The sequence below is a fragment of the Acipenser ruthenus genome, chromosome 8, assembly GCF_902713425.1.
Source record: "Acipenser ruthenus chromosome 8, fAciRut3.2 maternal haplotype, whole genome shotgun sequence".
Lineage (NCBI taxonomy): Eukaryota > Metazoa > Chordata > Actinopteri > Acipenseriformes > Acipenseridae > Acipenser > Acipenser ruthenus.
Window position 1 is genome coordinate 27,114,251 of NC_081196.1, and position 22,860 is coordinate 27,137,110.

Sequence of the window (22,860 nt, forward strand, 5' to 3'; positions counted from 1 at the left end):
CAGCTGCTATTTGATTTATTTGTTCAAAGAGTATCGGCATCACACAGTAATATGGTAGATGTAACTAAAGCACAGTTGCACTAGTAGCTATGTTGCTCTTACATTTTGTATCTATAATTTGAATTGTTAAATCCAATTGTAATGCAACATAATGACATGCTAATCAAGACTATACAGTACCTCCACCAGTTATTCTGTATACTGGGAATTACTTATAATGGCCTACATTTTTGGAAACAACAATATTATTTGCAGATAAGAGTTACAGGCTTTTATATCTCTGAGCAGGTTGATTTTGATGTTGTGTCTCTGCAGCTTGACAAGGATGATATGGTATACATGGAAGCCTATGACAAACTCCTGGAGTCCTGGCTCACGCTAGTGCAAGATGAGAAGCATTTTCACAAAGGCTTCTTTATCCAGCATGCTGTGCAGGTTTTCAATTCCTACATTCAGTGCCATCTTGCAGCGCCTGAAGGCACAAGGAATTTGGTGAGATTATTATCATTTTTACCCTGGAGTTTATAAAAGATATGAATTTGTGCATTAAAGGGAGTAATTATTATTATTATTTATTTATTTATTTATTTATTTTATTTATTTATTTATTTATTTATTTATTTATTTATTTATTAATTAGCAGATGCCCTTATCCAGGGCAACTGCTAAATAAATAATAATAATAATAATTCACATTTACCCAGTTTATCAAATGCTTAGAGTATGCTGCGTTTGCTACTTCCAGTCTGGCTGTCTTTCTAAAAAATGAATAAATAAAAATATATGCATTTCATTAGTTTATTTTCCAGCTGCTTATTTACAAGCAAAAAAAAAATCTGTGTTACCCATGAACAACAGATCTCAGCTTAAATGTACATTTACATTTCAGGTACATTGATGCAGGTGCAGGTACGAGTCCAAATGCTGGTCTTTTTTTTCTTGTAAAGTTTCTTATAAATGTAACCTTATCTATGATTGAGTGTTTCTGAGCTTGTGAAAGAGTAATCCAGTTCCACCATCATTAGTGCCAAATGTTACCATTTCTTTCCTCTAATCTTAGACTGCCAATGGTGTGGCCTCCCATGAAGAAGAAGAAATCAGTGAGCTTCAGGAAGATGACAGGGAGCTGTTCTCAGACCAGTTGGCCAGTATAGGCATGTTGGGAAGGATAGCTGTTGACCACTGCATACCTCTCCTCACAAGGTAACTGTTAATTATTTGTAGCTTCATTGTGATGGATTGATGTGCCCAAATCATAGAAAACCTCTGTCAGACTTGCAAAATATAAATACCATTTAGTTTTTTAGATTGCTATTCTCCTAAGTGTGCATATAAAATGTACCCCTAGATGTACTGTATTAATGCACATAACATAATTTGGCTATCCTGGTGTAAGTGTTCGTAGGCTTCCTCTTAGTATATTTCTCACACACTCTATGCTGTGTCAGGCCTGTGAGCAAAGGGACACAGAGTGCAAGAGAAAATACTCTCAGCTGGTAGCCACTGAATACATCGAAACTTAGTATAACAGACAAAAAGCTGATATTGACGTATATAATCTGTTTCTCTATATATTCTGTTGTGATTTAAATTCTTTGTCATTGACATTATGAAATCCATGTTACAGCGAAGGTGTAAGTGTATTTACTGCTAATAGGTTCCAAAGGGGACTTGACTTATAATTCCATTTCAAATTAAATGAATGAATTGCACAATACAGTTTGTTCTTATTGATGGTGTAACACAGACTTTATCTTGTCAGTTTGTTGGAGGACAGAGTAACAAGGCTCCACGGCCAGTTGCAACGGCACCAGCAACACTTGCTGGCTTCTCCAGGATCTGGCTCAGTAGATAACAAAGTGCTGGATGACCTGTATGAAGATATTCACTGGCTTATTCTAGTCACAGGTTAGTCATTTCCTTTACTATACAAGTAGGGCTCTGTTTTTCCAGTCCATTCATGCTAAGAGACTTCAGAAACATATTGAAGATGTTTGGTACTAAGCCAGTGCATAGATGTTTGGTACTAAAACAGTGCATAGGTTGTGTGATCTTTTGTCAACATATTTGTAATGCTTATAAAGTAGGACTGTACTTCTCTGTTCTAACTGGATGGGGGCCAATGAAGAAAATTTTAAAACTCATAGAATTAAATTACTGAATAAAATTAACGAAAGCTACAGGGTAGATGATCAATTATCCATGTTATTATTATTCTGATTGAAGTAGATCCAGGAGTAATATTGTCAGTGCTCTGAACTAATACATTATGCATTGAAGGCCACTCTGAAGACAAAGCACTGTACATTCCTATTAATTTGTATTAATTTAGTATTTGTTTAGAAATGTAAAAAAGGAAAACATTCAAATACAGGCTATGGCAGCCCTTTGAATTGAAGTATAATGCATAACTATTAACCCTTTAAAGTACAAGGGACATTTTATTTTTTTTCGAATGAGGTGCACAAAACAGTGTTTAAAATGTACTGACAGGTTGGATCAGGACATTGTCAGTTTCCTCATGATGCTTTAGTCACTCTCAAATGTATTTTCAAAAGAAACCGCTTGAACAAACCGCTCAATTCGTTGTGTAGCTTAAGGGGTTAAACACTCAATAGTGCTGAATTTATAAATACTAAAATATACCAAATAAATTTAATAACAAACATTTTGACAAAGGCTTTGTGATCTGTTTACATAGGCTGCCTCTTGGCTGATGAGACTCAGGGCGAGACCCCTCTTATACCTCCAGAGATAATGGAATATTCCATCAAGCACTCGACTGAAGTTGACATCAATACAACCCTTCAGGTCCTGGGATCCCCTGGGGAGAAGGCATCTTCTATCCCAGGATGTAACAGGACAGATTCAGCTATCAGGCAAGTCCTGCACTCAAAACAAAACTATGTGCTGAAATGGAGGGGAAAGAATGGCCTTTTTGTTTCTGTTTTTTTTTTTTTTTTTGAGGGGTGGGAGGGGGAGTGGAGGAATTCCTTTCTGTATTTAAATGTTTTACAAGAAAAACCTCAACACCAGCAACCTGTTATAATATGTTGTTATGAAAAGATTTTGCTGTAAAACAGTGCTAAAGTTTTTAGCTGTAGACCAAGATGTACTGTATAATAGGGATGGGCCGGTATAACATTTCCACGGTATGATGACCGTCAATAGAATACTGTGGTAGCCTTAATATCACAGTATACAGGGCTCATGCAAGTCATAAAATGAAGGCTTACTAAAAATTTAGATTTATTACTGTAAATTACAAAATTAACACACAGAAATTACACTTCCTTTCACTGAATGATTTAAACTTTGGCTGCTTTATATTTATTACAACAACGTTTACGTTTATATTAAAAAAAAACTTAAAAAAAAAAAAAAAAACCAGAAACTTTAACTCCCTAAAGTTGTATAATATATGTTATACTGCCACAGTATGTATTATTCAATCATTATGCTATACCCTTTGCTCAAAACAATGTGGTGCTGCAGTTTGTTTGTTAGAAAAATTCTAATGTACAAAATAAATAAATGAAGTGCTTTGTTCAGTTGATAGTAAACAGAATTAGGAAATTATCATTCATATTGTTTAAAACACAAACATTTATACAGGTTATTTAAGAGCAGTGACGAGTTACTTATTTTTGGCACAGGGTAAATAAATTACTTACAGCAAAACCATGAAAGTATTTTAATGCTAAGACGTATGATTATTGGATTTAAATCTGCAGTTCACATGACATTGCACAAGTCAGCTTTCAATGCTGTTACTAATGATTATTACACATATGGAGTTTGAAAAAAGAAAGAGATTCCTTTACTTACCTGAAAAAGTTTGAATACTGTAAATGACATGTTTAAACAAAACTACTTTGAGAATAAATAGGCTGTCCCACTGCAGTCCCGTGTCTCTGCTAATTGAGACATATTCTGTGTTGTTCCTTCAAACCCCCTTTCAGAATACAGTATCAGCTGACAAAAAGATCTTCCTCAGACACTTTGCTAAGGCTGAAAATATAACAGCTTGGTTTAGAAGCATGTTTGCAGTCAAAAAATGTTGACGTTGCCGTAGAAAAATGCAAAGGCAAAAGGGCTGTGGTGATGGTGATTGACAGCAAGGTAGAAGTGGATGGAATGTTGAAGTGCAAGGTGAGAAGGCCGAGCAGCACTGAGACTTGTTTTGTAAAAGACCTTGAATAAAAAGGTGGTCATATGCAAATGACTTTTTCCTTTACTTTGTTTGTAGCAACACAAACATAGCATTAACCATGTAGCATAACAGGAATGCTACCAATGCTGTAATGAACCTAAACCACAAAACCGGTTTACAGACTCACCCGCACTATACAAGGTTGAAGTGACACAATAGGGTTTATTCAATTAATCTAAATGCTGGTGGATCTAAATACTGTTGCCGATTTAGATCACTAAAATTAACATAGTCTTATTGCTGTATTTGTGGGTAAGGTAATATGCTGAGCTCCAAAAATAATTAGAACTTCTGATTTGTAGTTTTTCCATCAATGGTTTTGGGAGCTGTGTTGCAGTGAGGCACGTTTGCATCACACTTGTATCCCTCTGTGACTGAATATTGAGAGTTGCAAACTCACCTCTTTGTATTCTAGTGTTTGAGATTTTGTTTCATGGATTGTGTCTTCTTCATTGTTTCTGATTAAGGTTACTGTCTTCTGTTTTGAGAACTTCAGAAGTGGAGTCTCGGGCAACAAGAGCAAACTTGACAGACCTGCTGAGCCCGCAGATGGGAAAGGATATAGTGTGGTTCTTGAAAAGATGGTCCAAAACATATCTGTTAGTAGATGAGAAGTTATATGACCAGGTAAGAATATGTTTTCTTGTTTTCTACATATCCATTAAGATCCAAAAGGCCTATTTTAATGACCTAATGGCTGTAATACAGGGCAGGTTCCATTTTAGGCAATAAATCACCCATGAAATCACACAAGCAAAAAAAGGGTGGCAGTGTTTTAAATCTGCTTCTGTTTTAGACCATTAAATCTAAATATTGAAAGAAAGCCAGAAATTGTTATCCGATTGCACCAGTTTTAAAGATAAGCAGATGTATCAATGGGGGGGGGGGAAAGGAATCTGACCTGGCTATCTATAGCAATCTTAATTACCCCGTTTCCTATATTTCCTATAAATACACTTTTTTCCATACTTTTACTTAGGATTTTATGGAACTAAGCATGAATGATTTAATATCCATTTTATTTTCTAGATAAGCATACCATTTAGTGCTGCCTTTGGTGCAGACACTGAAGGTGCCCAGTGGATTGTGGGATATATTCTTGAAAAGGTCATTAATAATCTGTCCGTGTGGAGTTCAGAGTCGGACCTGGCAAATGACACCGTGGAATTGCTGGTTACATTGGTAGAACGAAGGGAAAGGTAAGTACTTGATCTGCGTGTCAATGCCACCCACAAAATAATTAAGCATGGAAAATTTCAGTGATCATGCATTTGCCCTTCAGTTTCAAAATAACATGAAATACTAAAATTAAAAAAAATTAAATGGTTTAGGTTTCTATCATTTTGCCTGTGTCTTTCTCTGATACAACTTTTATGTGAATTATTATTTGGTTCAGGAGTTCATTTTCATCTTTTAAAAACGTATTGCTGCTTGCTGTATTTTTTTATATTAATCCTATAAACAAGAATCTAAATTCAGTAATATAAGGGTCAGTCTCCAATACTTGGTACCAATAGGAGCTGTAACATTTGTTCAAGTTTATTTTTATTATGAAAAGTTATTTTATTGAGGTAAATGTTTTTAAATATTTGGTACGTTATATACACACAAAAAGCTTAACTGCATTATTTTAACTTTTTAGATATATATAAAAATCTTGACAAACAGTGCATTGTCATGAAAAGTAACTGGTAAACTCCTTTGTTATATACGTTTTCAATGTTATTTTACTGAAAATAACTACAATATGCTTTTAAAATATGCATATGGTGTTACAGATCATCTAAATTCAGGTTTCGCACTATACCTATGGTGTCAATTACACTTAAAAAAATGTATCCTAATTTGCTTGCTAAATGTAAATATCTGTACGCTCAGAACAGGGTCATCACTCGTCGCTTTACAAAAGGCAAAGAATGCATTTAGGGGCCCCCTCTTCATAATAATAAAACTCTGCAACAAACTTAAAAAAAAAAAAAAAAAAAACTCTGGCATTGCATGAATAAACCCAGTGAAGCAGCGGATATTGTCTAGGTTTCATTTTTGCAAACATATCAACCAGAACATCAAAGTTTCTTTTAGCTTTCAGTTGCCATTAGAAGCAGATCACTCAGACGAGGATTGGTCATGAAACACTGACTGATGGCAAACAGCAGTAAACAACAAACAGTGGTAAGCAATACAGCGGCGTGTATTGCTTTATTTATAATCCGCGAGTTGGCCCCGAAATAAGTCCCGTTTTAACCCTTTGCTGTCCTATGTCAGACCAGGTCCGACATTTACAATTCTTCCTTTCTGGTCTGATGTCGGACCCTGTCTGACATCATCAAAAAGATGTCAAGCACATGTCTCTAGTCATTTTTTCTCAGGAAAAAGAAGAGAAAAGCTTTCAACGGCCGAGAGAAGCCGGAAAAAAAAAAAAAAAAAGAAGCGGCTCTGAACAATATGCATAGTCCCTTCACTACAGACATAAACAAACAAGATAGCTGCTTCTGCATCAGCGCTCAAAGAATATTCCGGACATTTGCCAAGCCTTTTGAGATGTTATAGTAATAAAATAATGACTTGGATCGCATTATTGAGGAGTTTGGTTTATTGACCTGTTTTACTGTGAATAAAATTACTTTTAAACAGCGTGTGTAAAATAAACAGCTTGTGTGAAAATAAATTGGACCTGACACGCCTGACAGGTGCTGAATAAATGTACCGCAAAGGGTTAATTCACCCACATGTAACACAAACACCAGTCCACAGTGCGTGCTCTAGTGCTCATAGTGAATACACAGTCCTGAGTGAAACAAAGTGCAGTGATGTTGATCCGGGTTTAGTATTGGCCTTTGGCGACAGCTCCGGATCATGTTAGCCATCTAAATAACAATTCAACAGTATTTTAAATAACGACAAACAAAACGCTCATGGTTCACAATACAGGTTCTCTTTTTGGTCATTAGCCGTTTACAAAAGGAACAGATCACATCACTACGTCCCCTTAAATACCATGACCCCTTGGTAAACGAGTGCAGCCGCTCTTCCAGTCCGTGGATGCCACATTGTTTCCCTTCAGGGTCGATGATTTAGTGTAGCATAGTTCCGCCGTCTTCCTTCTAACCCTGGGAATGATGTCGGGCCATCCAGTTCAGGGTACTCTGTTCCCTTTACACAGCGCCCTCGCAGATCAGAAGCGACATCTAACACCAAGAATCATTCGATCTCTGTCACACCCTCCAAGTCCATTTTGTCACCTCTAATCAGAATAGCAGCTTTGTCTACATTTTTGTCTACAGTATTAAATAAAATTTCCCAAATGTACATCAGTTTTATGAATGAAAAAGAAAAAATGTAAATGAAAAATAAGCAGAGCATGACTAGAAATGCTATGAAATACAGTCTTTAGCTTTAAAAGAGGTATTCTGTCAAAATAAAATTGTGTTAATTTAAATAGATAAATGCTACTCTTCATTTACATAAACGCAGTATGTATGCAATTGTTGTACCCTTGAAATGGGAATGATTGAAATAATCTAAATGCTGCATTGTGTGCTTGCTGCAGGAGTGATTTAATCAACAATAAAATAAGTTATGGTCATTTCTTTTACACAGAAAATGACATGCTTACTCTTTACATCAGTAAAATAGCAAGTATCCTTTTAGAGTTGTACCAGCTCAAAAAGATAGTAACAACTACCTGTGGCGCGACTTTAGATTTTCGTTCCCCTCTTCAACTCAGTAACCTCTGGGAATCTGCTTAACTCGGCATATTCTTCCACATTGGTATCCAACATTGTTGTCGGTAGGTTAGTAACGCAGTGTCCACAAAAATAAAGACGGAGAAAAAAGGAGAACAGTTATGTTTGAAATTGAATAATAGTATTTTTTAAGTCTTTTTTAATTAATATATTGTTAAACATTGCTTTTGATTTATTATTACGAAAGAAAAGATACTTTTGACACCAATCGGTACTGGAGTCTTTTGCAACGTTGGGACAAGGTTCTTCATTTTTATTTGATGCATATTAGACATTTACATTATTAAACTCTGGTGTTTTTTTCTTTTACTATTTTCTTATTTTTTTACTGTTAACAGTGCAGTATAGATATATTTTGTTAAGAAGCAGCTTAAGCTACTTTCTCTCTTTTTATACAATTTAAATCTTGTTTCCTATTGTTTCTTTTCCTGTTCATATTTAAATAGTCAAAACCTTAATTCCCTGTGTGTTGTATAAATCCAACATTACAAATACCATCGTCTATGTATTTAAATATCCTAAGAGTTATTTGAGACTGAAGTAAAATACATACATAATAATCAATAATTAATAAATAGATGGGTTGCGGGGGTAACCAAGACGCAATAGCAGAGCACGTCTCTGTTGAGCTGGGAGATTGTATTTTGCTTTTATTTACTATTCTTGGATAAAGGCAGCAGATAAATAATAAGTTCCACTCCACAAAGGATTGTATTTTGTTCAAAACAGTTTTAAATGTAAATATTTTTTAAATTACTTTAATATTTTTCTGCGTGTTAAAGACAGTACAGGTTTAGAATTTCTTGTTCTGGATGTCACAATACATAACTGAAAATATATAAATTAAGCTTATTGCTGGTTTTAATATGTACTATGTACTATTTTCTGAAATGTTCTTCATAATACAATGATAGATGTGAAGTTGCGCATGTAACATGGACGTCATGATGTCCATGTTATGTACATATTTAATATAAAAGTACCCCTTTCAAGACATTTCTGTATAATAACACAATGTAAGATGAGGTAAATATTTGAGACAGTTCCATGCATTACATGTCTGAGGATGGTAAACATAATAAGGTTTTTGGTGTTTTATGTTTTTTAACATTTCAGTGTTTATTTTTAACCAATTTCAGTCTTAGCAAAATTCGGGCTTTATCGGTTAAATATGGCATTTTTATTTTTTAGCAAAACGAGTCGATAGTTTTTACAAAAACAAAAAAAAAATCTATTTTAAGCAAGACTCCTGCCGCATTGCAGCTGAATTAGGGTTTTCTAGCTCTGTTGCACTAACGGCTAGCATATAAATCTTACAAATAAACCAATTACTTTTTCTTTAAGGGCTAATGTAGTAATCCAGTGTGAGAACTGGTGGAATTTGGCCAAGCAGTTTGCCAATCGAACGCCTCCGCTGCACTCCCTTTCCAGCTCGGTGCAGAGAACCCTGATGAAGGCCCTGGTTTTAGGGGGGTTTGCACACATGGATTCAGAAACTAAGCAGCAGTACTGGACTGAAGTAAGAATGCTTTCCTAATACTCTTTTAAACAGTGAATGTCCAAGAAAGGAGCCTAGCAATGTCCTATAATTGTAATGTATGTCTGAGTGATGTTTATTTCTTAATTAGTTTGTAATTATTACTCTCCTTTTTAAGTATTTTAATCTCTTATCAGAAAGCCTCAGTTTTACTAGGTTATTCCTAGTAATATGTTTTAAAATGTACATGTTTAACAAAGATTTACTAGCTCAAAAATGACTTGCTCATATTACATTCACTTTCAAGGCAGAGATGGAGTCTCAAGGCCGATCTCGAGGCTACGTTTTAAGGTCTTGGTCTGGGTCTGGGTCTGGGTCTCGGCACGTCGGGTCTTGGTCTGGGTCTCGGTCTCGGCACGTCGGGTCTTGGTCTGGGTCTCGGTCTCGGCACGTCGGGTCTTGGTCTGGGTCTCTGTCTCAGCACGTCAGGACTTGGTCTGGGTCTCGGTCTCGGCACATCGGGTCTGGGTCTCGGCACGTCGGGTCTTGGTCTGGGTCTCGGTCTCGGCACGTCGGGTCTTGGTCTGGGTCTCGGTCTCGGCACGTCGGGACTTGGTCTGGGTCTGGGTCTCGGCACGTCGGGACTTGGTCTGGGTCTCGGCACGTCGGGTCTGGGTCTCGGCACGTCGGGTCTGGGTCTCGGTACGTCGGGTCTTGGTCTGGGTCTGGGTCTCGGCACGTCGGGTCTTGGTCTGGGTCTTGGTCTTGGTCTTGATAGCAGGCAGCACGCAGAGATTCTCAAGATTTGTTTCATTTCCTCTTATTATATATAAATAATTATAGCCGTTATACTCTAGAGCAGCATTCAAATTACTAAATTTAACGCATCAGACTTCGCTCAGCCTCTCCCATGAAGCAAACTTTCCTCCTGCCACAAAATACATTTCCTGTAATATATTAGTTACCTTAACAAAATTGTGTCAGTAACACAAATGCCTACAAATATGATTATCTATACATATCTGTCAAGTCTTCCGTTTGGATCAGGACCCTCCCGTTTTCAAAACCAATCTCCCGCCTGGGACCCGTTTAATCGAGGAATTTCCTGGTTTGTATATTAGGCTATAAATACATTATTTTTCTCTTATTTATTTAAAACATATAACAACCAACCAAGCATTCCATCATGGTTAGGTTGTATAATTTTGGAATTATGTATTTTTGTCGAACCAAAAAAGAAATTATGTCTGCGCACCTGCATTGTAACACAAAGGAGACAAAAGTGCAGGGAACTTCTTTTTCTAGGTAAGCCATTTGTTTTACATGTGTATAGCTGTTATATCTAGTGAAACCGTCTTCAGCCAGGGGGGCCTGATCATAACACCACATCGAGCGAAACTGTCGCCGCAGCTTCTCTCATCTCTGGTGTTTCTGAGATGCAACAAACACTTGTGATTGTATCACAAGTATGCAGTTCGGAAGGATCCTAGCGTCTCTCGGTTTCCACGTGTCCCAGCCATATACTTAATCTCTTCTGAGTCAGTACAGGGGTTGCAGCAATGAGCTAGGCTGAATAATTGACAATTTCCTAATTGCGGTATAAAAGGTTGTAAAATAATTGCAGATTCAAGTTTCAAGTTCAAAATTCTCTTAAGATGTTTCCAATTATATGTAAATATTTCATGTAAATGTTTTTATACACCTTTTCAGGGTGTGCAGTGTGTAAGTGAATTGATTGTAACTGGAAAAAGTCAATAGAACACCTTTTTCAGTTGTTGCAACTGTTGTTCTTCTAGCGCAAATTTATTTAGTTTGGTTGGTCACAACAAAAATATATTGGTCTCAGTCTTAGTCTCGATCAAGATACGTTTGGTCTCGGTCTTGGTACGTTTGGTCTTGGTCTCGGTACGTTTTGGTCTTGGTCTCGGTACGTTTGGTCTTGGTCTCAGTCTTGGTCTCGGTACGTTTTGGTCTTGGTCTCGGTACGTTTTGGTCTCGGTCTCGGTACGTTTGGTCTTGGTCTCAGTCTTGGTCTCGGTACGTTTTGGTCTCGGTCTCGGTCTTGGTCTCGGTACGTTTGGTCTCGGTCTGTGTCTTGGTCTCGGTACGTTTTGGTCTCGGTCTTGGTCTCGGTACGTTTGGTCTTGACTACATCACTGTTTCAAGGTGTAATAGATTCATATTGACTCTGGTTGGCGTTTTACCATGCAAGGTAGGGTTAAATTTTAAGGGACTTGTCCCACAGTCAAGTGCAAGGCAGATCATTGGTTGTCCGCAAACTAGACTGATTGTCCGCAACACAGAAGAATATATATATTACATATGTATAAACAGAATGATTAATATGCAAATGTACAGTAGTATACTACACTAAATGTACGCTTTTTTTTTTTTCTAAAGAGCAGCACTGCAAACCACATCGCGTGCATAGCTCAAGGATGCACAAAAAAATAACGTTTGAGTTTTTTTGGAACCAATAGAAGATCTACCTTTTCTTCAGCTAACTAACCAGAAGTGATAGGGGTGGGATGGTAAAAGCACAGCCATGTAGTGTGCAGGGAGATTCATACAGCGCAAGTTCATGTCCTTGCTGTGCGGAGTCGTCGGTCTTCGCTGGAGATTCCGAAGGGAGCGTTGCAACAGCGAAGCCTACTGGCCAGGCACCCAGTGAGCTCACAGCAGACACCTGCAGGGCTGGCCTTTGTCCTCTTGCTGACATCCACTCGAGTTTCTGGGTGTAAAAGAGGAAGCTGGCTTGGTCATGGGATCGGAGGACACCCACTGAACCTTCGGGTCTCCTGAGCTGTGTGCGGAATCGTTGCAATGAAGAGAAAAAATAAATGGACATTACAACTTTAGGAGAAAATCGGGGTAAAGTAATTGGGCATACGAAATAAATGTAAAAAAAACAACAACTGACAAATGAAACGGAGCACCAGCATAATATAGGTTTTAGGAAAGCATCACATTCAGATTATTACTTTGTTTTAAATAAATTAATGAAAAATATTGGAGTGTTGATAGTGCGGATTGATATTTGTTTTATGACCGGTTCACGTGAACCGATGTGAACTGGACTGAATCCGCGCCTGATACATAAACACAAAATCTATTATCATACAGTGTTAATGTTCCAAGTTTGCAAAAAAATAAAATAATAAAAAGAAGATTGCACTTCATAGCACGAGTCGCCACACCTGCAGCAGTGTGCTCTGACCAATGCCGAGTTTTCTTTGACTGAGCTTTCAAGAGTAGGGGAGGAGGAGGAGGAGGATGATGATAATGATGATTATTATTATTATTATCATCATCGTCATCAGTGATAATGAGAGTAAAATTCAGATTACAGATTTATAATAATAATAATAATATAATAATTTATTGATTTTATATGGCGCCTTTCAGGGATCACAAAGCACTTTACATGCATAAATGAAAATAATCAAAAATAATACGAGCAACAATAAAACAGCACTACAGGAAAATTATAAGAATAGAAATAATAAACAAATAAACACACACAGAACTAAAAGCAATTTTAAAAGCCATAGTAAAAAGATTTTAAAAATATCTGGGGACGGAGCTTCCCTTATTGCGAGGGAAGGAAGTTCCAAAGACGAGGCGCGTAACTGGCGAACGCCGAATCTCACATTGTTCGTAGTCTCGTCTTTGGAACAACCAAAAATCTTTGGTCCCCAGATCTTAAAACACGTGCAGGGGTATGGAAAATTAAAAGTTATTTTAAATAGGCTGGTGCTAGATTATTCAGGGGTTTGTACGTGAGTAAAAGAATCTTAAAATCAATGATTTGCCTTACTGGGAGCCAGTGAAGGGATGCTAAAATAGGGGTGATGTGAGCAGAGTGGGGTTCTAGTTAAAACCCTGGCCGCTGCGTTCTGGACCATCTGGAGTCTCTGCAGGGGCTTACCAGAGACCCCTGCTAGTAGTCCATTGCAGTACGTGAGGTAATGAATGCATGTACCAGTTTCTCTACATCAACAGCTGTAAGGGAGGATCTTAGTCGGGCAATGTTGCGCAGATGGAAAAAGGAAATCTTGGTGGTATTCTTAACATGGGTCTCAAAAGAAAGCTATTTTATGCTATTTTATTAATACTCAGCTCCGATTCCAAGCCGATCATTGGTGCATCTGTAGTTTCAACTGGGTTTGCGTGGCATGTCGTCCACTATTACCATTCATCCCACAACAGCGAAATAAAATTCCAGCTTAGATGTACAGTCGCCCGCGGAACGCGCATCTACATACCATAATAGTACTGTGCTCGACTGCCTGAAACTGCAGTTTGATTAGTAAGATGCAAGAGGTACCGGTATGTTATGTACACTGCAGAAGTGGTGTTCACTGGTTCCTAGCATCTCTATGATCTTTAGTTACTGTACCACTGCATACATACCGGCACACATCAATACAGGAAGCGTCAGCTTTCATTATACAAGGTGGTGTTGTTAAAATATATTTATGATGCACTTGTCCTACGAACCACTGAATATGTTGGAAGTCCACATTTTTTTTTATGTCCTAGCAAACGCACAGGCCTTGATCGAGCCCTGCAAGGATATCTTGCTGTACAATAGGACCTTATAGCACAAATAATAGCAGCGTCCAATGTTTCCACTTTGAATTCCCTAGTCATCTAGTTACATATCTTTTTTTATATTAACCCATATAAGCATACAACTGATGATTGGCCTAAGAAGTAGCAGGACTGTTTTGTGTGGGTATATTTCCTAGACCTGTATACTGGTCTGCAGTGTTGAGTAAGTCATCAATATTGGTAATATGGAATTGACTTAGTGACCCAAGCCCATTATGTTACATTGTTACCAGGCAACATCAGTAAACTAGCGAGTAAGAAAGGGATTTAAATTGTGTTTGTGCATATAAAATGGCTGATTTGTGACTGCCATTAGACAGAAATTGCATTCTCAGTGATAATTTGTGCCGGTGTTGCTTTGCAGGTTCTTCAGCCTCTTCAGCAGAGGTTCATGAATGTTATCAACCAAGAGAATTTCCAGCAGATTTGTCAGGAGGAGGAGGTGAAGCAGGAGATCATCGCCACCTTAGAGGCACTTTGTGGAATTGCAGAGGCGACGCAAATAGATAATGTCGTTATTCTGTTTAACTTTTTAATGGACTTTCTAAACAACTGCATCGGCCTTATGGAGATTTACAAGAACACCCCAGAGACTGTTAACTTAATAATTGAAGTGTTTGTTGAAGTTGCACATAAACAAATTTGCTATCTAGGAGAGGTGAGTAAATGGGCTAACATCCACGTTTCAGTTGCTGCTCTACATTCTCTCGTCTTGTGACTGAAGTAATTTTGATTATTTTTCAGATTTAATGAAAAACCTACAGGATATATATTTTTTTATCCTTTTCAGGTCAGAATAAATGTTATAATTAGATTAGAAGAAAGGGGAAATAATGAGATGCCTATATTTAGATCCTGAAAGGTATGTACTTTTTGATCACCTGGTAACTCAATTTACTGGTTATTTATTATTGACAGAGAGAGAGAGAGAGAGTACTTTTATTTATTTAAATAAATAAATACATATTTATTTTATGGATAGGAGCAAACTAGAAATGCTGGTATTCTCAAACTAAGCACTTCAATTAGGCAGCACTGAAACAGTTAACGGGCTCCACAGCATCAAAAAAAAAAAGTATCTGTACACGGGAACACCATTGCAGGATACTTTGACCTTCAGGAAGTGCTTTATGGGCTTATTTCCTCTCTGCTTATCATCAATTTTGTGGTATATCAAAGTACAAAATGTAACTTTTAAGGATATAAATATTGGCTTCTCATATTCTTTTCATGTTCTTCTAAACTGAAATATGACACCAAACAATGGATAATAGTGTAGAAAGGGATACATTTTATTGATTATATTTTACTAATTTGATAGTCTTTAGACAGACGTCCCCATACCTTGTTTCTCGCACTAAACAGTTTTTTTACAAAATATTTATACCTTCAAAATGTATAATAGTTGGATAAAAGTAAAATTGTAAATTTAAATAATAAATGTGCTTTAATGCTACAAAGCCTACCAGTGCATCTCTGTTATTAACTGCAGTTTTAATAGAAATACACTAGCTGATATTGCTTCATGAATATCTTGGTAAAAATGTAGAATTCCTCTTGTCCAGTCAATTATTAGTTTATAAATATTATAAAATAATATAGTGTTGCTTCAATGTCTTTCAACAGAGTTAATTTAAGACAGTTCAAGAGTTACCCAACAAGTAATGTCTTTAATTATTCTTGCTAAAAATATTTTGTAAAATTCCCTTTTTTTTGCAGTCCAAATCAATGAAGCTGTACGAAGCCTGTCTGACACTGTTGCAAGTTTATTCCAAAAACAACCTTGGCAGGAAGCGAGTAGACGTGTCTGCAGAGGAGGACCAGTACCAGGACCTTCTCCTGATCATGGAGCTGCTCACTAACCTGCTCTCCAAAGAGTTCATCGACTTCAGTGACACCGGTAGGGGCTGAAAATGGAAACATTAACAAGATACCAGTAAGTCATGGAACACCATGACATATGGCATTAAAATAAAATAGGATAAACTAACCAATGTATTCGTTTTAAAAGTATTTATTAATTGGTGACTATTAAGCTTATATATAAGTAATTAAAAACATTGTAAGGCTACCTACCGGTAGTTGTACTGACAGAATGACAGTCTTCAGTGCAGTGTCGTCCTAAGTTGTATTAAAATTAATGTTTATTTTAATATACTGCTTCATAAATTAGTGGAACGGCATGTGTTTAAAACAAAATTAAATATGTATATTCAGTATGTTTTTATTGATGTCAGCATTCGTGGTATAAACAAGATATTAGGGATGAGAATTTGAAATGTATAAACTCTAAAGAAGTGGTTAAACGTTTAATAATATGCTAGATGTATAACCGGTCACGTGACAAATGTCACCAAATGCGTATTTTTTTATGCATTAATTTTAGTAATTTATCAGTAGTCTGTCGCATATGAGACTGCTCTAGTGCCACAGTAAGGGCGGATATTATTAAAATGAAGGGGTTTGGCAGTTGCCTCCAAGTAGCTTTTCTAATTGGTGCAACAGAAAGATTGACACTGGGGTTTTATTCTCAGTCGATCTGATGCTTCATTGATTCACTGTGTGTGTTCATGCCTGTAGTAGGCGTGGTATGGTATCAATTCTACAACGGGGTAAGAAAGTTAATGACAACCGTTTTTTTTTCTGAATTTTGTATATATATTTAATAAAATGGCATCTCCTAAACCAAAGGAACAAGGTGAAACCACCTTTGGAAATATTTTGAGGAACCGTGGTATGTAAATAATTATGCCAAACTAAATTGGCATAATTATTGGCATAAAAATTGGCATGAATAAAAGTTCAATGTTTCACCATATGAAATTAAAACATTCAGAACTATTGTGGATGGAGCTACTGATGGCAATAAAAAGCAAACATCCATAACAACATTTGCTATAGATTTGGCCGAACAGAGTGTGATCACGTTATCTCCTGTGAGGACAGTGCGTGTGAATCGTGGATGCAGCAGTTTTGAAATCGATGTAAGATTATCCCAATACTGTGTCTGCCCATAAAACAACAGCGAGGCTGGAAAAACTTGAAGAAAATCGTGCTGCAGCTATATACAGTATATACAACCATAAAGTATATATACTTTGCGTGTGTGTTTTTTGAGGTTTTTTTTTACTTTGTAGTTAAGGCTTTGAGATGTTAAAACGTTATTTGTATATTTAGGGTTTATTTGCTTAGAAATTACTAACCAGGGTCAGTATCAGAATGTAATATAAAGAGTGTGTGTATGTAGATATGGTTTAAATGCTGACACTGCAAAGCGTTTATACATTCATAAAAATTTACCAAAAGCACATCCCTACAAGGTATGCCATGAAAAAAACATGACATGCAGTATTTGTTATCGCTGCTATCCACCTATGAATGCTGACATCAATAAAAACATAATGTTTCCTCTATATCAGAGGTGGCCAAACCGCGGCTCTTTTCCAGTTCAAGTGCGGCTCCCGGTGAAATGCTGAGTGACGCACACTTTGCGGCTCAAATGAACTGAAGAAAGACTAATAAACAAATGCAAAGCAACATGTTTCTTTGAGCCTGCATGTTCACGCAATGATATTTCGTAACTTGTTGACTTTCGACACTGCTCGCTGGCGCATGCGTATTTCGAAGCTGGATGTGCAGTTGAAAGTATATTCCATAATTTTGAATTGAGTGCTTTATTTTGTGGAGACAATGGCATTGAGCGAACTCTCCACGAGTAATAAACGAGCGTATAAGGCTTTAAACCAGACTGGGAGAAAGAGTTTGCTTTCACTGAAAACCGTGTGTGTCATCTGCAGCAAATCGTACACACTGTCTGTACAAGGTGAGCAACCTCAAACGTCACGAAAACACATTTTCATCTGAACATCCTCCTGGATCAGACTTAAGGCAGATGCTGCTTTCGGCGTTCAGTAAAGAAGGTGATTTAACAACTCAAGCGAGTTTTGTATGGCAAGGATGGAATATCGCTCGTGGCAAACGTCCTTATTCAGATGAATGAATCTTTTTATAAAACTGTTGGCGCTAGACTGGAGAATGCATGTTTAAATGTTATATTGCAGGTCTAAAATTAATATTAGATTTACAAATCTTACGTCATGAGCAGGTACTATAATCCCTTTCAAAATAAATACAGTGCATTTGTCATCCACAACGCTCAACAGTATTTAATACACACATCAGTCATACAAACAATTTTTTTTTTTTTTTTTGTTATACCTAGCATTCAGATCTTCAAGAGGTCATAGCTTTAATTTAGTTCATTTCAGATATTATTAATGTTATCTTATTACTGAGTTGTGTGATTCGGGATATATTCATTTAGTCTCCGTGTTTCTTAACACCTATGGACTAATGTATTATTTATTTAGTTTGAAATCTTTTAATTTCCTAAATATATTTTCCCTTTACCTAGTTATATCGGCCCTTTTAAGACCTTTGAGAGGCCAGGAAGTCTGGGTCCCTTCCTAATTTGCTAAAAGGTCTCCCTTTTAGGTGTTAGGTGTTTACTGCTTCCCCATGTTGTTTAGATTCTGAGTAAACTATCTTGATTAATTGTTGGGAAACAGACAGTGTGTCTGAATTTGCAGTCGGAATACTAACCTGTCTGTATTATTAAAGTAAGCCTATATGACCTGCACTTACTAATTATTTATTATTATTATTTATTTCTTAGCAGACGCCCTTATCCAGGGCGACTTACAATCGCAAGCAAATACATTTCAAGTGTTACAATACAAGTAATACAATAAGAGCAAGAAATACAATAATTTTTGTTCCAAGTGTGACAAACCACAATTCAGTAATACAGCAGATAATAGTGATAGTTACATCAGGATACTAACATCTCTCTGTTGTTTAGATGAAGTTTTCAGAGGGCAAGAACCAGTTCAGGCAGCAGACAGATCAGTATCGGCTGCAGATGTTGTACTATATGGAGTTAATATAGTGCTGCCACTTATGTCGCAAGATCTGCTAAAAGTAAGTATTACTGTAAAAGTCATTTTTTTCAAAACAGAAATGTCTGATGTATTTTAAGTCCATTTATACAAAATCTATTGTAATTAATTTTAAGTAAAATGTGTACTTAGAGAGTTTGAAAAACATAACAAAGTACAATTCATGACTGCCAAAGAGAATCAGTAATTGGTTTAAAAAAAAAAAAAAAAAAACTGTCATGGTTACCTACTGAATTCCAATCCAGGGTAAAGTCATTCTCCTGTGAAATCAGTTCTCATTACAACTGGTCCAGTGTTTTCTTCCTAAAACCAATAGCAAAAAATTATACTTTGTTGTGTTCTGGAAAGGTGGCTGGTAGCGCTTATTTTTAACCCTCTTGTTTTCAATAGTTTCCATCTCTGTGTAACCAGTATTATAAACTCATCACCTTCATTTGCGAGATCTTCCCTGAGAAAATTCCACAGCTACCGGATGATCTCTTTAAGAGCCTGATGTTTTCCCTGGAGCTTGGCATGACCTCGTATCCTTTGACTACATTTCAGTTGTGTTAACAAGCATTGAAATTAACACATGGAACAGGTGGCTACACATAAAACTGTTAATGTCATCTAAAATAACTTTTCTCATACTCCAAAACATGCTATTACTTTAATATTTAAAGAAAATGTATGTATTTATTTTTATTTTAAAGGATTTCTGGTCATTTATGACAATAATACACTGGTCTGAGACAAATCTTACATGCCATCCTATTAAAATCAGGTTTTGGAGAAAGTAGTACTAATGCAATACAGTGCCATTTCCCTTAACCACTGCAAACAGGATGAGCTCAGAAGTCAGCCAATTGTGTTTAGAAGCTTTAACCCCACTGGCGGAGCAGTGTGCTAAGGCACAAGAGACAGAATCGCCCCTTTTTGCTGCAACCAAGCACTTCCTTAAGGTAGCTGTTGAAAATTGTATATTTTATCATTTTCTATGTTAAGAGATGAAAAATCTCAGCTGATTGGTGGTTTTTTCCGCATTTACTCAGTCCCCCGGGGCTCTTGATGTGATCAATGCAAATCTTTCATTTTTTTTAAAGCTATTAACACATTTGTGACAGTTGCTGAGCTTCATATTTATTTATTTATTTATTTATTTATTTATTTATTTATTTAACGTAAAACAAATAAAAACCCTGAATAAATAGCACAGTTTCATTAAGGCGGTTGTTTTTACATTACGTACTACATTGGTGCTTGCAGACGGCTGTCTTGGCAAGTTGCTATTTCATTGGTCCACAAACAAGTACTGTAAATTAGAGTTGTGGTGCAGTTCTACAGTTCACGTTGCAGAAAATGGCAAAAATAATGGAACGAAAGGAAGGTGCTGGCGAAAATAAGATACATACTGTATATATTTCTCTTCTGTTTCACTTGGGCAGCGAGCGACTGTGTGTGGGGGGGGGGGGGGGGTTTGATCGCAGACATTGTTGACAAAGCCTGTAGACCCCCACTCTCCAGGAATAATCCATAAATTAGGCATGTATAGCTCATCTTCAATTTCCTGTTAAAAATATACCGACGGTATGCTTGCATCTTATACAACAATAACTAAGTCCAATTTTTTTTATTGGTCCGCATGTGTACCTGCATACCAGTTATGTGAACCCCTGATTATGTATCAAGAGGGTACAAGGCGTTGGAAAGCCATATTCGCTGCAGAAAACATGTACACATAATATATACTCGTCGCAGTAACTACTGCCTGTCGTCTGCATTTTCTTTGTGACTTGATGGAGACAAACATGGTGATCCAGTGAATTATAAAATACACCCCATGTTAAACAAGCATCTTTTGAAAAACAAGAAGTTGACAGACAATTGATTCCCACAGAAGGCAGAGTGAAAAATCAACAGGTCATTTTAAACTTTTTTTTTATTAACAGAACGTTAAGATTTTTTTTTTAAGTTGTACACTGACCCTTTTTAAGTTTAAACATGTTTTTTTATTAAACTTACATGACATAAGCAATTAGTGTTTGTTTTTATTAGCACTATTTTCTTATTTACAATATTAAATGCTTAGTATTGCAAATAAGCCCAAACCAGTGGATGATGAGCTCAAGTTCAAGAGCTCTTGCCTTGTGTGCGCCGCACTGAAAGCATTGTGTGTGGCTTCTTTGTTAGGTTCAGTGTTTAGGCTTAGTAGCAGTAGTCCTAGTAGTGTTTATTGTTATTATTATTTGTTATTATTAAAGCTCAAAAAGAACAATTGAAAGTAGTTCTTTTTTGACCTTTTAACAATTAAAAGGGAGTGACTTTCTGATGTAAACAAGTTGCATTTGAGATCCAAAGGAACAAGAACATTACAAGAAAATACATGCTGTACAACAGGAGGTTGTGTGGTCCAGTGGTTAAAGAAATGGGCTTGTAACCAGGAGGTCCCCGGTTCAAATCCCACCTCAGCCACTGACTCATTGTGTGACCCTGAGCAAGTCACTTAACCTCCTGGTCACAAAAGCAAAGTTTGTGGGGAATAATAGCCATTTTCTATACTTTTGAGGCATAAGCAATTAGGAAATAACACTAACTACCCAGGAACAAAAATGGTGTTACATAGTGTAATAATATATATTTCAGCCCAGCACACGTAAGAAAAAATAGATTTCACTTGAAACTAACTATATATTTTACCTCAACTTTATTTGACTGGATACTTGCATCAAGTTTCACGGACCCTGTTACAGTCCTGACTTGTCCAAAAAAATTTTTTTAAAATAATTTACCTAATTTTGCTTGGCAGGTGCTGTTTTGTTCACTCTCAAGTATTAGCATCTCTGGGTTTGTGGAACCAGCAGTTAATGTTCACTTATTATTTGGGATACGTTCTAATTTCAGATGTAATCTGAATCTTAACTTAATTCAATTTGGTTTCCTGAGCAAAAAATCCAACACTGCAGTGGATCCCAGATTCCTGCCACCTTAAACTTTTTTTTTTTTTTAAATACTTCTCCTCACTTTCATCTGTGTTAAGTGGTGTTTGATTTCATTTCACAGTTTATTAATGTCAACTTTTATGTGAATGATAAATATCAAGGCAATAGCAGTTCAGGTTGAAAAGGGTATTCCAAAGATAGGACCGGCACAAAGGTTTGTTAACATTTTAAACACAGCCACTGCCTATCGGTGTCTGCTTGTGGTTCAGTAGTATGTCCTCGTTTCATTCAGTAAAGTACTTTACTGCAATTTTTTTTACATCTAATAAAACAGTAATTGACAATGTGATCTGAGAAATGTGGATGTAATATAATTTGCCTGTTCATGGAGTAAAATTAATTTATTTATTTGTTTTAACTTTTCAGCTTGTTTTTGACATGCTAGTGTTGCAGAAACACAACACAGAGATGACCGTAGCTGCAGGCGAAGCATTGTACACATTAGTTTGTTTGCATCAGGTAAGAGGAACATCTTTGAGTTAAACCTTGCTATTAGGACAAGTCAAGGAACCAACAAAATGTGTCCTTAAAAGGCAGATGGCCTTAAGGCCACTACACACCAGACACATGCCATTTATCATCGGGCGACAAGATGCTTTTGTAGCGACATGCCCATTCAATCCTGAAGCGACACAGATGTGATGCGACAGATCAAGACTGGTACATATTCGTCAACATGATGTGGAAATTATAAGTGTCTTCTCTGACGGTATTTCAACATATATGGCAATAAATCATTCACACCAGGCTTATCCAGTTCCTTCTAAATTGACTCCCATATATTATCTTTCATCTCTGTATCTTTATAATTGCGATGATCTTTGTCATAAAGCTCTGAGTATTTTTTCATGGTAAGTATTATTTTTTCCTCCTG

General features: G+C 36.6%; 1 protein-coding gene across 2 annotated transcripts in view; it reads left to right on the plus strand.

Moving 5' to 3' along the window:
• Positions 1-22,860, plus strand: part of xpo4 (exportin 4) — a 112,765-nt gene that overhangs the window by 84,294 nt on the left and 5,611 nt on the right. For both annotated transcript variants that reach the window (XM_059028761.1, XM_034012204.3), the window contains 13 exons: positions 316-492; positions 1,061-1,203; positions 1,763-1,908; positions 2,702-2,879; positions 4,681-4,840; positions 5,243-5,412; positions 9,304-9,478; positions 14,415-14,708; positions 15,770-15,950; positions 18,912-19,030; positions 19,399-19,529; positions 19,832-19,949; positions 22,353-22,445. In XM_059028761.1, coding sequence (XP_058884744.1) covers positions 316-492; positions 1,061-1,203; positions 1,763-1,908; positions 2,702-2,879; positions 4,681-4,840; positions 5,243-5,412; positions 9,304-9,478; positions 14,415-14,708; positions 15,770-15,950; positions 18,912-19,030; positions 19,399-19,529; positions 19,832-19,949; positions 22,353-22,445 — 2,085 coding nt within the window. The remainder of the gene's footprint in view (positions 1-315; positions 493-1,060; positions 1,204-1,762; positions 1,909-2,701; positions 2,880-4,680; positions 4,841-5,242; positions 5,413-9,303; positions 9,479-14,414; positions 14,709-15,769; positions 15,951-18,911; positions 19,031-19,398; positions 19,530-19,831; positions 19,950-22,352; positions 22,446-22,860) is intronic.